We start from the raw sequence: 16,840 nt of genomic DNA on the forward strand, positions 1-16,840 counted from the left end.
GTGGGGGTTGCCGAAGAGCCAATCATTATCAATTTTTTTTTGATATTTCCCTTTGTATTCAACTAATTTTGCTCATTTTAATTGCTAAGTTGGCTCACTTTTTTATGAATTCGACAGACTATGTTTGTACCCTTAGAGATATTACAGTCATCGAATCAATCAAGTCTGCCCCCAAGAATACCCAGTTTGTGGACATTGGAGATGCCTTGTTATCAACCGACAATTTGGAATGCTTTATCAAAGATGATATGTTCTTACATGACGGTGTAAGACCAAATGCACAAACTTTGTAATTAATAATTTGAACAAAATATAATATCATAAATTGTAAATATAATGTAAATGTTGATTACAGGTGATAAATGCTTACATATATTGCATGCTTGCTCACGACCATCTAAAAGTTAGGGCGGACGAAAAGGTAGAAATTGTTAACACGTTTGTATCTGGCCAGTTAAAAGAAGACGGGAAAAGAGACATAGACCCATCAAAATATCACCGCATCGTGCATCATGTCAATACTTACCTACAACAAGATATGGTTAGTTTTTGTCTCGTTATCCATGCATATAATTATGGATTGTTTTTATTTAATTCATAGTTATAATGAATTATTAATATTTATATCTAATTGCGATCGTGACTTGTATGATATTTACACCAGTTATTCATTCCTATTAACATGCCGGGCTACCATTGGTATCTAGCAGTCGCCAATGCCAAAAAACGTGAGATTCAAGTATTGGACTCACTTGGTTCTCGGGTCAAACGCAATGACCTTGCTACTACGGTAAGTATATATTTTTTTACTCATCTTAACATATGTTTTGTTTGCCTTGTTCCCTAATATTTCTCATATATAAAATAGTTACTAGGACTTGAGAAGTGTCTAAAACTTGTAGAGCATAGTTTATCAGAGGTCATAAGTGGCCCGATCTTAATGTTACAAAATGGACGGTTGTAGAGCAGTTTCATGAGGCAATACAAACCGATGGGTAAGCACATGTTACAATGGTTTGTTTATTTGATTTATCTGTGTGGTATTGTAAAGGATTGTTTCATAATATTATAGCGTATCATGTGGACTGTTCATGTTAAATTATATGGAATACTGGACATCACATGGACTGTCAGACACGTTCACCCAGGTATTCCATTTTTATACATTATCTCGTTATTTTATCTCAAAATATTATATAAATTTATTTTATATATATTTTGTAGGAGGATATGAAACATTTTAGGAAAAAATTGGCTGTCATTTTGCTCGATTCAGAGCTGAATAAGCTAAAAGGAGATCCCATATACCATCAACCTGACGATGAAGAAACTTTAGCTAATTCTGATATCGAGATCCTGGAGAATCCATCTGATGTAGTCAAAGACAAACGTCCTGCCCCAATCACTATCATACCCATGGACCAACGTGAATTACTTGCCGGCCTCTGCAACTACATCATGTCTATCGATGATGCTGGGTGTTTGGAGTAAGTATCATGCATCAATATTTAATGTGTGGATTTATAATATTATTCTTCTTATCATCCAATTTATAGTAAGGTATGGGTCCGGAGCTCGACACCCGATCCAATGGGCTTAAGTCTTAAGAAACTTCAGTGCATACTTAACATGGAGCAGACCATGGACAATGACTGCTTCAACACAGTCGTGCGTATGCTGGCATGTGACGAGGGAGTATTGTTCACATACCCTCCTGTGCACTACATGGATCTATGATTTTGTGTAAATTATCTTAACTCTTCATTCTATGTGTCATTATTATCAACATGTTGAAACAATATTTCTTTTTTTACTTAGTCCATGATGTTAGAGTCAACACGAGGTCAGAAGTTTTGCGAGAAGGAAACTATTCAGAGTTTGGCAACATTATTTGATAGCTGGCCTGAGATGGACAACGACATCTCATCGTGCAACAAGGTAAGTAAATTATTTTGTCAATTGTTATCATGGTTTATTGTTGTTTCTAATACCTGCACTTGTAGATTTATCTTCCCTATGCATCCATCGGCCGATACATTTTGTATGTCATTGACAAAGAGGCACGTCGTCTATATATTATGGATCCTATTCAAACATCACAATCGTTAGAGGAGAAAAATTTGAGGCATGCACTGAAATTAAAAAGTTTTGCAAGGGATTTCAAAGAAGCACTCGAAATTAAGCTGCCTGGTTGGAATTATGATCTATCTAAATGGCAACGTTTATTTCCGTCCGGTGTTCCAACGAGTATAGATGGGTAATGAATTCATAACAAAAACATTTACTTTTGTTATTACTATATTCTTTACATTGTTAATTTAATGTTTTACATGAATTTGTCTGGCTATTTTGTTTTTCATTTTATGCTCTGGTGGAACGGTGAAGATTTGGTCAAGCCGATTTGCGCAGTGAGTATTGTCCGTTACATGTTTTAAGACCTTCGGCATGAAATTTTCATACTAACTACATGTATGCGTTTGTGCAGGATGGGTATGAATTGAGGAAGCAGTTTTTGTTATACTTGCTAAAACATCGTGGGAATGAGGCTAAAGGAAACTTACTGGATATTGTGCAAGAATTTCTTAAGCGTATCATCTAGATATTAATAGCTTTGTAATAGATGTTTAGTTGGAACATCGCTCAGTTTGTTACATGGACATGTCTTTAATTTTTCTTATGTTATCAATTTACATTGCAAAAATAAAGTTCAGTTATTAAATAATTATGTTTCTGTTATATTGTTTGTACGTGTTGAATTTAACATGTAACTCCTGCAAACTTTTTCAAGAGCCCGTGGCAACGCACGGGCACTCTACTAGTAGATCTAGGTATTGTCATCTTTGGTATGCAATACATATGTGGCTCTCATAATAGATTCATAAGGTAATTTAATTTTCTTTCTAGGAAAGTGTTCCATGCCTTTCCTTAACGGAAATTGGAATCTAATATTTCCTTCTTTCATGTCAATAATTGTACCAATCGTTCTAAGGAAAGGTCTATCAATAATAATAGGACATGTAGGATTGCAATCTATATCAAGAACAATGAAATCTACGGGCACATAATTCCTATTTGCAACAATAAGAACATCATTAATTCTTCCCATAGGTTTCTTAATGTTGGAATCCGCAAGGTGCAAGTTTAGAGAAATTATCATAATTAAATTCCTTGAAATCCAAAATAGTGAGTTCATTGCTATGTAAATTTTAACCTCCTCAATCCCACTTTTACCAATTTTTGCATCAAGATCTAAAAACTCCGAATCATTAGGACACCTTCTAACTAAAGTTGACTCATCTCCAGTCCCATCTTTATCAATATTCATATTGGCAAACAAAGACTTAATAGGAGACACACCAATCACTTTTAGATCTTCATCATTATTATCATGAAAACTAGAAAAACACGCTTTCACAAAGCAATCTTTTTTTAGCACGCATCCTAGCGGTTCTTTCTTTGCACTCATCAATGGATATTCTCATGGCTTTGAGAGACTCATTGATATCATGCTTAGGTGGAATAGATCTAGGTTTCAAAGAATCAATATCAAGAGAAATTCTATCCACGTTCCTAACAAACTCATCAATCTTAAGCAATTTTTCTTCAAGCAAAGCATTGAAATTCTTTTTCGAATTCATAAATTCTTTAACACTAGTCTCAAAATCAGAGGGCATCTTATTAAAATTTCCATAAGAGTTGTTGTCAGAATTACCATAATTATTAGAGGAATTACTAGGGAACGACCTAGAATTAAAATTTCCTCTATACGCGTTGTTACCAAAATTGTTCCTACCAACAAAATTCACATCCATAGATTCTTTATTATTCTCAATCAAAGTGGACAAAGGCATATCATTAGGATCAAAAGAAGCACTCTTATTAGCAAACAATTTCATAAGCTCGTCCATCTTTCCACTCAAAACATTAATCTCTTCAATAACATGAACTTTTTTACTAGTGGATTTTTCGGTATGCCATTGAGAATAATTAACCATAATATTATCTAGAAGTTTAGTAGCTTCTCCTAAAGTGATTTACATAAAAGTGCCTCCCGAGGCCGAATCTAAAAGATTTCTAGAAGCAAAATTCAATCCAGCATAATTTTTTTGTATAATCATCCATAAATTCAAACCATGTGTAAAGCAATTATGTATCATTAATTTCATTCTCTCTCAAGTTTGTGCAACATGATCATGATCAAGTTGCTTAAAATTCATAATATCGTTTCTAATAGAGATGATCTTAGCGGGAGGAAAATACTTAGAGATAAAAGCATCTTTGCACTTATTCCATGAATCAATACTATTTTAGGCAAAGAAGAGAACCAAGTTTTAGCACGATCTCTAAGAGAAAACGGAAATAGCTTCAATTTAGCACGATCTCTAAGCAAAAACGGAAATAGCTTCAAATGGGTAGCGACATCTTCACTAGGAAGGCCAGAAAATTGATCTTTCATAATAAGATTCGACAAAGCGGTGTTGATTTCACAAGATTCAGCATCGGTAGTAGGAGCAATCGGAGTGCTAATAAAATCATTGTTGTTGGTATTGGAAAAATCACACAATTTAGTATTACCTTGAGCCATCGTGACAAACAATCAATTCAACACACAAGCAAACAAGAGGCAAGCGAAAAGAAGCGAACGGAAAAAGGGCGAATAAAACGGCAAAGGTGAAGTGGGGGAGAGGAAAATGAGAGGCAAATGGCAAATAATGTAATGCGAGGAATAAGAGTTTGTGATGGGTACTTGATATGTCTTGACTTGAGCGTAGATCTCCCCGGCAACGGCGCCAGAAATGGCTTGTTGACGGGAGATCAAATATTGACTTGACTTGGTGCAACCTCCCCGGCAACGGCGCCAGAAATCCTTCTTTCTACCTCTTGAGCATGTGTTGGTTTTCCCTTGAAGAGGAAAGGGTGATGCAGCAAAGTAGCGTAAGTATTTCTCTCAGTTTTTGAGAACCAGGGTATCAATCCAGTAGGAGACTGCACGCAAATCGCCTAGTACCTGCACAAACAAATAAGAACCTTGCAACCAACGCGATAAAGGGGTTGTCAATCCATTCACGACCACTTGCAAAAGTGAGATCTGATAAAGATAATAAGATAAATATTTTTGGTATTTTTATTGTATAGATTGGAAAATAAAGATTGCAAAATAAACGGCGACAGAAATAGCTAGTTGACGGGAAATTAATATGATGGAAAGTAGACCCGAGGGCCATAGGTTTCACTAGTGGCTTCTCTCAAGATAGCATATCTTACAGTGGGTGAACAAATTACTGCCGAGCAATTGATAGAAAAGCGCATATTTATGAGAATATCTAGGCATGATCATAAACATAGGCATCGTGTCAAGTAGATTGAAACGATTCTCCATATACTACTATTACCCCACACATCGACCGCTATCAGCATGCATCTAGAGTATTAAGTTCAAGAGAACAGAGTAACGCTTTAAGCAATATGACATGATGTAGAGGGATAAACTCATGCAATATGATATAAACCCCATCTTATTATCCTCGATGACAACAATACAATACGTGCCTTGCTGCCCCTGCTGTCACTGGGAAAGGACACCGTAAGATTGAACCCAAAGCTAAGCTCTTCTCCCATTGCAAGAAAGATCAATCTAGTAGGCCAAGCCAAACTGATAATTCGAAGAGACTCGTAAAGATATCAAATCATGCATATAAGAATTCAGAGAAGAATCAAATATTGTTCATAGATAAACTTGATCATAAACCCACAATTCATCGGATCTCGGCAAACACACCGCAAAAAGGATTACATCGAATAGATCTCCAAGCACATCGAGGAGAACTTTGTATTGAAGATCAAAAAGAGAGAAGAAGTCATCTAGCTAATAACTATGGACCCGAAGGTCTGTGGTAAACTACTCACACATTATGGAGAGGCTATGGTGTTGATGTAGAAGCCCTCCGTGATCGAATCCCCCTCCGGCAGATCGCCGGAAAAGGTCCCCAGACGGGATCTCACGGGTACAGAAGGTTGCGGCGACGCAAAAGTCGTTTTGTGGCTCCCCTAGATGTTTTCAGGGTATAAGACTATATATAGGCGAAAGAAGTAGGTCGGTGGAGCTATGAGGGGCCCATGAGGGTGGGGGGTGCGATACGTTTCCGTCGTATCTATAATTTTTGATTGTTCCATGCCAATATTCTACAACTTTCATATATTTTGGCAACTTTTTATATTATTTTTGGGACTAACATATTGATCCAGTGCCCAGTGCCAGTTCCTGCCTGTTGCATGTTTTATGCTTCATAGAATATCCATATCAAACGGAATCCAAACGGGATAAAAACGAACGGAGAATATTTTTGGAATATTTGGAGAATTCCGGAAAAAAAATCCACGCGAGACGGTGCCCAAGGTGGCCACGAGGCAGGGGGGCGCCCCCCTGACCCTCATGGTCCACCCATAAGGCGGTTGATGCCCTTCTCCGGCCACAAGAAAGCTAATTTTTGGAAAAAAATCACGGCGAAGGTGTCGTTCCAATCGAAGTTACGGATCTCCATATATATACGAAACGGTGAAAGGGCAACAGAACAGAACGCAAAAACAGAGAGAGACAGAGAGACAGATCCAATCTCGGAGGGGCTCTCGCCCCTCCCATGCCATGGAGGCCAAGGACCAGAGGGGAAACCCTTCTCCCATCTAGGGAGGAGGTCAAGGAAGAAGAAGACGAAGGCCCCCCTCTCCCCTTCTCTTCCAGTGGCGCCGGAACGCTGCCGTGGCCATCATCATCATCATCACCGCGATCTACAGCAACACCTCTGCCATTTTCACCAACATCTCCGTCACCTTCCCCCCTCTATCTACATCGGTCCACTCTCCCGCAACCCGCTGTACCCTCTACTTGAACATGGTGCTTTATGCTTCATATTATTATCCAATGATGTGTTGCCATCCTATGATGTCTGAGTAGATTTTCATTGTCCTATCGGTGGTTGATGAATTGCTATGATTGATTTAATTTTCTTGTGGTTATGTTGCTGTCCTTTGGTGCCCATCGTATGAGTGCACACGTGGATCACACCCTAGGGTTAGTTATATGTTGATAGGACTATGTATTGGAGGGCAAGAGTGACAGAAGCTTCAACCTAGCATAGAAATTGATGCATACGGGGTTGAAGGGGGGCCAATATATCTTAATGCTATGGTTGGGTTTTACCTTAATGAACGTTAGTAGTTGTGGATGCTTGCTAATAGTTCCAATCATAAGTGCATAGAATTCCAAGTCAGGGATGACATACTAGGAGTGGCCTCTCCCACATAATACTTGCTATCGGTCTAGTAAAGTAGTCAATTGCTTAGGGGCAATTTCGCAACTCCTACCACCACTTTTCCATACTCGCTATATTTACATTATTGTGTCTTTACTTACAACAGCCCCTAATTTTTATTTACGTAATCTTTATTATCTTGCAAACCTATCCAAAAACACCTTCAAAGTACTTCTAGTTTCATACTTGTTCTAGGTAAAGCGAACGTCAAGCGTACGTAGAGTTGTATCAGTGGTCGATAGAACTTGAGGGAATATTTGTTCTGCCTTTAGCTCCTCGTTGGGTTCGACACTCTTACTTATCGAAAACTGTTGCGATCCCCTACACTTGTGGCTTATCAAGATCTTTTTCTGGCGCCGTTGCCGGGGAGCAATAGCGTGGGGTGAATATTCTCATGTGTGCTTCTTTGCTTTATCACTAAGTAATTTTTATTTGTTGTTCTTAGTTGTTTTCTATCTTTAGTTATTGGTAGGAAACGCAAAATACCAAAAAAATAGTTGTACCTACTAAACCAATGGTTGAAGAACCACTCAAAATCTATCACACTACAGAAGCTTATTACTTGGATCATCTTCGATCCCTATGTGCTCGTGCCGAAACCCCAACTAGCTTAGTTAAGGGCAAATCTTTAGATGAGCATGCTTGTTATGTGCGACACCAAATATCTGAAAAAGGAAAAATTTTGCTGGGTCAAATTCATCATTTGCAATGCTATGCTTGGAATTTATGCAAAATATATGATATTACTTGTTGTTCTGAAAACCCTAAGAAACACCTTCCCTATCAATGTGAGTTTAGTGATAATGGAATTGTATCTTCGTATGCTAAGGGTGTTTATAGTTACTATGATGTTCAACAAATTGAAGAATTTGTTGGTTTCAAGGGTGCTTATGAAATTGCTTCTTTGATCGAAATGTATGATGCCACTTTTTACAAATCTGAAAATATTGCCATACTTAAATATTGCTATGATAATTATGCTTCTAATGCCTATGTTGAACCATATATTGAGGACTACCCCGCTGTCCAAGAAGAGACTAATATTTGCAGGAGTCTATGGAAGAAGAAATTGATGAAACTGTGAGCTCATTGGATGAAAAAGATGAGGAGGAGAGCGAAGAACAAAAGGAGGAAGAGCGGATTAGCTACCCTTGCCGACCTTCTAATGAGAGTAACTCTTCAACTCATACATTATTTAATTTCCCTTCGTGCTTACCGAAGGATGATTGTTATGATCCCTTTGATTCTCTTGAAATATCCCTTTTTGATGATGCTTGCTATGCTTGTGGCCAAGATGCCAATATGAATTATGATTATGGAGATGAACTTTCTATAGTTCCTTATGTTAAACATGAAATTGTTGCTATTGCACCCACACATGATAGTCCTATTATCTTTTTGAATTCTCCCGACTACACTATATCGAAGAAGGTTGCCCTTATTAAGGATTATATTGATGGGTTGTCTTTTATCGTTGCACATGATGATTTTGATGAATATAATATGCATGTACTTGCTGCCCCTACTTGCAATTATTATGAGAGAGGAACCATATCTCCACCTCTCTATGTTTCCAATACAACAAAATTGCAAGAAACTGTTTATACTATGCATTGGCCTTTACCATGTGTGCATGAATTGTTTTTTTATGACATGCCGATGCATAGGAAGAGAGTTAGACTTTGTTGTTACATGATATATGTTACTTTGTGCTCACTACTAAATTACAAATCATTGTTAATTAAAATTGGCTTTGATATACCTTGGGATTCGGGTGGATCAATTACTTGAGCACTATATGCCTAGCTTAATGGCTTTAAAGAAAGCGCTGCCAGGGAGACAACCCGGAAGTTTTATAGAGTCATTTATTTATGTTGAGTGCTTTCATATAGTTTAAAAATAACAAAAATAAAGAGGGGAACCCAAAACTTTTTCAAAAAGAAAGTGAAAGTGAGAAAGACAAGCATTGTTGAAGTGGAAGAGCTCCTTGAACTTTGTTCATGCTCACGGCAACTTTGTGAACCTTGATTACAGAAACTTTTCAACAAAAATAATTATCCCCTTGTACAATTCCATTGTATTATAAAAATAATGTGCCAAGGTTTACCTTTAGGATGTTTACATTTGCTTGATGGTTTGTACGGTGCAGGACAGAAATTTTGGCTGTAGTGCGCGATTTTACATTTTTAACTGAAACGTCAAACGGTTCTGATTCTTTTTGCACTGTCTTCCTATACAAATTTTTTATGTTTCCTAATTTTCGCAGAATTTTTCAAGTATCATAAGTATGGTGAATGTTCAGATTATTACAATCTGTTCTGTTTTAGACAAATTCTGTTTTTGATGCATAGTTTGCTTGTTTTGATGAAACTATCGATTCATATCAGTGGATTAAGCCATGAAAAAAAGTTATATTACAGTATACACAATGCAAAAACAAAATATGAATTGGTTTGCAACAGTACTTAGAGTAGTGATTTGCTTTATTATACTAACGGATCTTACCGAGTTTTCTGTTGAAGTTTTGTGTGGATGAAGTGTTCGATGATCGAGAAGGTCTCGGTGTTGGAAGAAGGAAGAGAGGCAAGAGCTCAAGCTTGGGGATGCCCGAGGCACCCCAAGTAAATATTCAAAGAGACTCAAGCGTCTAAGCTTGGGGATGCCCCGGAAGGCATCCCCTCTTTCTTCAACAAATATCGGTATGTTTTCGGATTCGTTTCGTTCATGCGATATGTGCAATCTTGGAGAGTCTTTTGCATTTAGTTTTCACTTTTCTTTTATGCACCATGCTGGTATGACATAGTCCTTGGTTGATTTATAGAATACTCTATGCACTTCACTTATATCTTTTGAGTATGGCTTTATAGAATGCTTCATGTGCTTCACTTATATCATTTGAAGTTTGAATTGCCTATTTCTCTTCACTTAGACAACCACCATTTGTAGAAGGCTCTTTTGCTTCACTTATATTTGTTAGAGCGTGGGCATATCTTTTGTAGAAAGAATTAAACTCTATTGCTTCACTTATATCTATTTAGAGAGATGACATGAATTGGTCATTCACATGGTTAGTCATAAAATCCTACATAAAACTTGTAGATCACTGAATATGATATGTTTGATTCCTTGCAATAGTTTTGGGATATAAAGATAGTGATATTAGAGTCATGCTAGTGGGTAGTTGTGGATTAGTAGAAATACTTGTATTGAGGTTTGTGATTCCCGTAGCATGCACGTATGGTGAACCGTTATGTAACGAAGTCGGAGCATGAGGTATTTATTGATTGTCTTCCTTATGAGTGGCGGTCGGGGACGAGCGATGGTCTTTTCCTACCAATCTATCCTCCTAGGGGCATGCGTAGTAGTACTTTGCTTCGAGGGCTAATAAACTTTTGCAATAAGTATGTGAGTTCTTTATGACTATTGTTGAGTCCATAGATTATACGCACTCTCACCCTTCCATCATTGCTAGCCTCTCTAGTATCGCGCAACTTTTGCCGGTACCATAAACCCACCATATACCTTCCTCAAAACAGCCACCATACCTACCTATCATGGAATTTTCCATGGCCATTCCGAGATATATTGCCATGCAACTTCCATCATCATCATATACATGACTTGAGCATTCATTGTCATATTGCTTTGCATGATCGTAAGATAGCTAGCATGATGTTTTCATGGCTTGTCCGTTTTTTGATGTCATTGCTACGCTAGATCATTGCACATCCCGGTACACTGCCGAAGGCAGTCATATAGAGTCATATCTTTGTTCTAGATATCGAGTTGTAATATTGAGTTGTAAGTAAATAAAAGTGTGATGATCATCATTATTAGAGCATCCCCCCCCCCAAAGAGAGAGGCCAAAGAAGTCTAAATAAAAAGAGGGCCAAAGAAGCCCCCCCCCCACACAAAAGGGGGCAATGTTACTATCCTTTTACCACACTTGTGCTTCAAAGTAGCACCATGTTCTTCATATAGAGAGTCTCTTGAGTTATCACTTTCATATACTAGTGGGAATTTTCATTATAGAACTTGGCTTGTATATTCCAATGATGGGCTTCTTCAAATGCCCTAGGTCTTCATGAGCAAGCAAGTTGGATGCACACCCACTTAGTTTCAGTTTGAGCTTTCATATACTTATAGCTCTAGTGCATCTGTTGGATGGCAATCCCTACTCAGTCACATTGATATCTATTGATGGGCATCTCCATAGCCCGTTGATACGCCTAGTTGATGTGAGACTATCTTCTCCTTTTTGTCTTCTCCACAACCACCATTCTATTCCACCTATAGTGCTATATCCATGGCTCACGCTCATGTATTGCGTGAGGGATGAAAATGCTGAAGCGCGTTAAAGAGTATGAACCAATTGCTCGGCTTGTCATCGGGGTTGTGCATGATGTGAATATTTTGTGTGGGGAAGATGGAGCATAGCCAGACTATATGATTTTGTAGGGATAGCTTTCTTTGGCCTTGTTATTTCGAAAAGACATGATTGCTTTATTAGTGGTCTTGAAGTATTATTGCTTTTATGTCAAATGATAGACTATTGCTTTGAATCACTCGTGTCTTAATATTCATGCCATGATTAGATATGTGATGAAGATTATGCTAGGTAGCATTCCACATCAATTTTTTTATCATTTACCTACTCGAGGACGAGCAGGAATTAAGCTTGGGGATGCTGATACGTCTCCATCGTATCTGTAATTTTTTATTGTTCCATGCCAATATTACTACCCTTCTCTCATCTAGGGAGGAGGTCAAGGAAGAAGAAGACGAAGGCCCCCCTCTCCCCTTCTCTTCCAGTGGCGCCGGAACACTGCCGTGGCCATCATCATCATCACCGCGATCTACACCAACACCTCCGCCATCTTCACCAACATCTCCATCACCTTCCCCCCTATCTACAGCGGTCCACTCTCCCGCAACCCGCTGTACCCTCTACTTGAACATGGTGCTTTATGCTTCATATTATTATCCAATGATGTGTTGCCATCCTATGATGTCTGAGTAGATTTTCGTTGTCCTGTCGGTGGTTGATGAATTGCTATGATTGATTTAATTTTCTTTTGGTTATGTTGTTGTCCTTTGGTGCCCATCGTATGAGTGAACACGTGGATCACACCCTAGGGTTAGTTGTATGTTGATAGGACTATGTATTGGAGGGCAAGAGTGACAGAAGTTTCAACCTAGCATAGAAATTGATGCATACGGGGTTGAAGGGGGACCAATATATCTTAATGCTATGGTTGGGTTTTACCTTAATGAACGTTAGTAGTTGCGGATGCTTGCTAATAGTTCCAATCATAAGTGCATAGAATTCCAAGTCAGGGATGACATGCTAGGAGTGACCTCTCCCACATAATACTTGCTATCGGTCTAGTAAAGTAGTCAATTGCTTAGGGGCAATTTCGCAACTCCTACCACCACTTTTCCACACTCGCTATATTTACTTTATTGTGTCTTTACTTACAACAGCCCCTACTTTTTATTTATGTAATCTTTATTATCTTGCAAACCTATCCAAAAACACCTTCAAAGTACTTCTAGTTTCATACTTGTTCTAGGTAAAGCGAATGTCAAGCGTACGTAGAGTTGTATCGGTGGTCGATAGAACTTGAGGGAATATTTGTTCTGCCTTTAGCTCCTCGTTGGGTTCGACACTCTTACTTATCGAAATCTGTTGCGATCCCCTACACTTGTGGGTTATCAGGGCGCGCCTACCCCGCTGGGCGCGCCCTCCTGCCTCATGGCCGCCTCGTGGGTTCCTTGACCTTCACTCCAAGTCTTCTGGATTGCGTTTGTTCCAAAAAAGATCATCACGAAGGTTTCATTCCATTTGGATTACGTTTGATATTCCTTTTCTGCGAAACACTGAAATAGACAAAAAACAACAATTTGTGCTGGGCCTTCGGTTAATAGGTTAGTCCAAAAAAAATACAAAAGTGCATATTAAAGCTCATTAAACATCCAAAACAGATAATATAATAGCATGGAACAATTAAAAATTATAGATACATTGAAGACGTATCAGGCCACCTTCCCCGATGGGCCAAGTGGGCTGAACAAGGGTGGGAACCAGCCCCTAGTGGGCCGGTGAGCCCCCAAGGGCCCAAGGCGCCTCCCACCAAACTTGGGGGGCAAGTTCCCCCCTTGGCCGCCCCCCTCTAGATGGGATCTAAAGGGGCCGCCCCCTCTCCCTTCATCCTATAAATAGAGGGGGTGGGAGGGCAGCCGCACCCTTCCCCTGGCGCAACCCTCCCCCTCTCCAACACCTCCTCCTCCTCCGTAGTGCTTGGCGAAGCCCTGCCGGAGAACTGCAAGCTCCACCACCACGCCGTCGTGCTGCCGGAGCTCTCCCTCAACTTCTCCTCTCCCCTTACTGGATCAAGAAGGAGGAGACGTCCCCAGGCTGTACGTGTGTTGAACGCGGAGGCGCCGTCCGTTCGGCGCTTGATCGGATCTTCCGCGACTTGAATCACCGCGAGTACGACTCCATCAACCATGTTTTTGTAACGCTTTCACTTAGCGATCTTCAAGGGTATGAAGATGCACCCCCTTTCTCTCTCTCTCCCTCTCTCTCTCGTTGCTAGCATCTCCTAGATTGATCTTGGTGACACGTAGGAAAAATTTGAATTAGTATTACATTCTCCAACAGTCGGAGCAACCAAATCCTGATGAAAATTGCATGCAAATTTCTTTGCAAGCCATTAGCACTACTAGAGTGAGCACTTTGTTTGTATTAGTACAGGTTGGAGGCAAACAAGCTCTTGCTTTAGTGGATTCCGGAACTAATTCTACATTTAAGTCTGAAATTTGCTTTGACTACAAATTGTCCTATACTGAAAGATTAGTCTATAGTTGTGATAGTGGAGGTATTTTGTGGCGTGGCTAATATTTTCCTACTACTATATTTCACATGGGTAAAGAAGAGTTCGAACATTCTTGTAGGATTCTTAATTTGTCATAGTATGACATGGTAATTGGGTGTGATCTGCTAGCAAAGCACAACCCTATGTCTTTTGATTATGAAAACAATCAAATACTGATGAGGAAGAATGGTACCCATCAAACTACTATCTCTGCTTGTAACTCATTTTCTGCAGCCACAGAAATTTACAGTTCAAAATCAGCTTCTATGCTAACAACTGGAGCTATTGGATATGCTATTTATCCGATCAGGGATGTCACTGTTACCAAGGAGTAAACACATGTAACCCCTCCCGCAATAGAATAACTACTACAACAATATCCTAAGGTGTTTGCATAACCCGAGGGACTGTCTCCTATAAGAAGTTGTGACCATAAGATTCCCCTACAACCTAATGTTGTAGCTATAGCTACAGTACAATGTAAAGGAGAGGTTCCTCTTTAATAGAGTGTTTCGATTCCCAATTTCCCTCGAAATCCTAGCCTCTTTGCTTGATTTTCTCCTCCAATCCACCCCGGAGTGTGACAGGCATCGAGGAGGGGTGATGGCTGCCAGTGTCTCGGTCATCAGGGTGTGTCGGCGGCGCTATGTGATCTACACATCGCATACTGGTTTGACAAGCACCTTCCAGGTGAACAACAACACATCGGCTGTAGCGCTTTCTCGAAGGATGAGCCCCATCCGCATGTGCGCGCGTGTGAACAGTGATGATCCGATAGTGCAGCTTAGCCTTCTACATATGCGGCGGTTGGGCAAAGGGGAAGTGATTTGGGGTTTGGGAGCTGGGAGTCGAGGAAGGTCATGTTAATGAAGCGGTTTGGGCTTTGAGGCAGCAGTTTGCAGGATAGTTGTGTGATTAGTTTAAGCGTTAGCATGGGAGGGATGAGCAAGAGGAGAGGGGCAGACAAAGGACATGCGAAATGGGAACATTACGTATTTTTTAAAAATAGAAGAGATATCTTCGAATCAAATGTCTAAATTAAATCTCGTTATTCATGTTCCTTGTGATCAAGGCTTTGAAATAAAATAACTTTTGCATACGTTTTGATAAGTTTTAAAACTTCATCAGGTTTCATCTTCTGAAACTTGGTACCAATAAAACTAGGTATGGTCCCGTGTGGAATCCAACGATTTAGCGAATCGTGAAACAATCTACGACCGGACACATGTGTCCTTACAAAAGATTAAACGAAATAGCAAACACGTAGAATAGAAATATAAATATTAGATAAAAAAGTTTCCCGCAAAAAAATGTAGATAGAAAGTACAAGCTCGACTACGTTGTGAGCAAACCATACGAACAAATGGCATGACGGTCGTTTCACGGCCAGCTTCCGACCGAGCCCGGCCGCCAAATGCTGGATACAAACGCACACGCGTCGACAACGCATGCATGCCAGCAGAGTCTTGAGCTTCTCGGCACCTCCCCTTTCTCGGATAACTCCATGCCTGCGAGGGCACGCCCATTACGTGCTGTCTTCCAGGCCCTTGCCGGACACGTGGCGCGACAGCAGGGACAACGAGCAGGCCGACGACCGTCCGCGTCGCCGCACACGTGCCGCCTCCGTGCTTCACGACGCACCGCGCCCCTCCAGCTATAAAAACGCGGCGTATGACTCGTCCTTGCCACCATCATTGGCTCGAGCATCAGCAGTTCCATACATCACACGCACACGTCCGTTTCAGGAACCTTAGCGGTCGAGCACCTGTCAGCAATGGCGTCCGGTCAGGAGAAGGGGAGGTCGGAGCTGGACAGCTTGGCCCGCGAGGGGCAGACCGTCATCCCCGGAGGCACCGGCGGGAAGAGCTACGAGGCGCAGGAGAAACTCGCCGAAGGTACGTACTTAAGATATGCCAATGCTACATACATACTGAACAGGCATTGTTGTAACAAGCGCGCATTGCTGCAGGGCGCAGCCGTGGCGGGCAGACTCGCAAGGAGCAGATGGGGGAGGAGGGGTACAGTGAGATGGGGCGCAAGGGCGGGCTGAGCACCAACGACGAGTCCGGCGGCGAGCGCGCCGCCAGGGAGGGCATCGACATCGACGAGTCCAAGTTCAAGACCAAGTCCTAGATGTTCAGTTCAGTGCCTCCTAGCTTAGCAAAGCAACTGACTGCTCGCCCGTGTTTGGATGTTGTCCGTTTAGCGTGTCCCAGGTACTGAATAATGTAGGTCGTCAGGTACTCGGATCTTGACGTGAGAACGCATGTAGTAGGTGATCATGTGTCCAGTGATCGTGTGTGCTTTAGTGTCCCAGCTAGCTTCTACTAGCTGGTTGTCGTTGTAAGTTGTGGCCAAGCTATGCTGCTCTCTGTAATGTAGTGCGTCTGTTTGTTTGTTATGAATCTGAAACTCCGTCTGTGTGCAATGTTCGCTCAGCAATGTACATGGTATATGGTATAAATAGTTCCCATTCCCCAAGAAATCCTAAACCTACGAACTCAGCGAGATGAACGCCAAGTGAATCCCGTTCGGGATCTAACCCTCGAGCATCAAGATAACCGGTGGTACTACAATTTCTGACGCTTTTTTTTTTGAGAAGTACTATATTTATATCAATATAATATCAGCATATTACAACATACATTCTTC

General features: G+C 40.5%; 1 protein-coding gene across 1 annotated transcript; it reads left to right on the forward strand.

Moving 5' to 3' along the window:
- The first annotated feature begins 15,881 nt into the window (after positions 1 to 15,881).
- LOC125534393 (em protein CS41) lies at positions 15,882 to 16,616 on the forward strand. The gene is made up of 2 exons (XM_048697643.1): positions 15,882 to 16,083; positions 16,158 to 16,616. The coding sequence occupies exons 1-2, from the start codon at positions 15,963 to 15,965 to the stop codon at positions 16,319 to 16,321; spliced, it is 285 nt and encodes a 94-aa protein (XP_048553600.1). The 5' UTR covers positions 15,882 to 15,962; the 3' UTR covers positions 16,322 to 16,616.
- The last annotated feature ends 224 nt before the right edge of the window (positions 16,617 to 16,840 follow it).

The sequence above is a fragment of the Triticum urartu genome, chromosome 1 (genome assembly GCF_003073215.2).
Source record: "Triticum urartu cultivar G1812 chromosome 1, Tu2.1, whole genome shotgun sequence".
Classification (NCBI taxonomy): domain Eukaryota; kingdom Viridiplantae; phylum Streptophyta; class Magnoliopsida; order Poales; family Poaceae; genus Triticum; species Triticum urartu.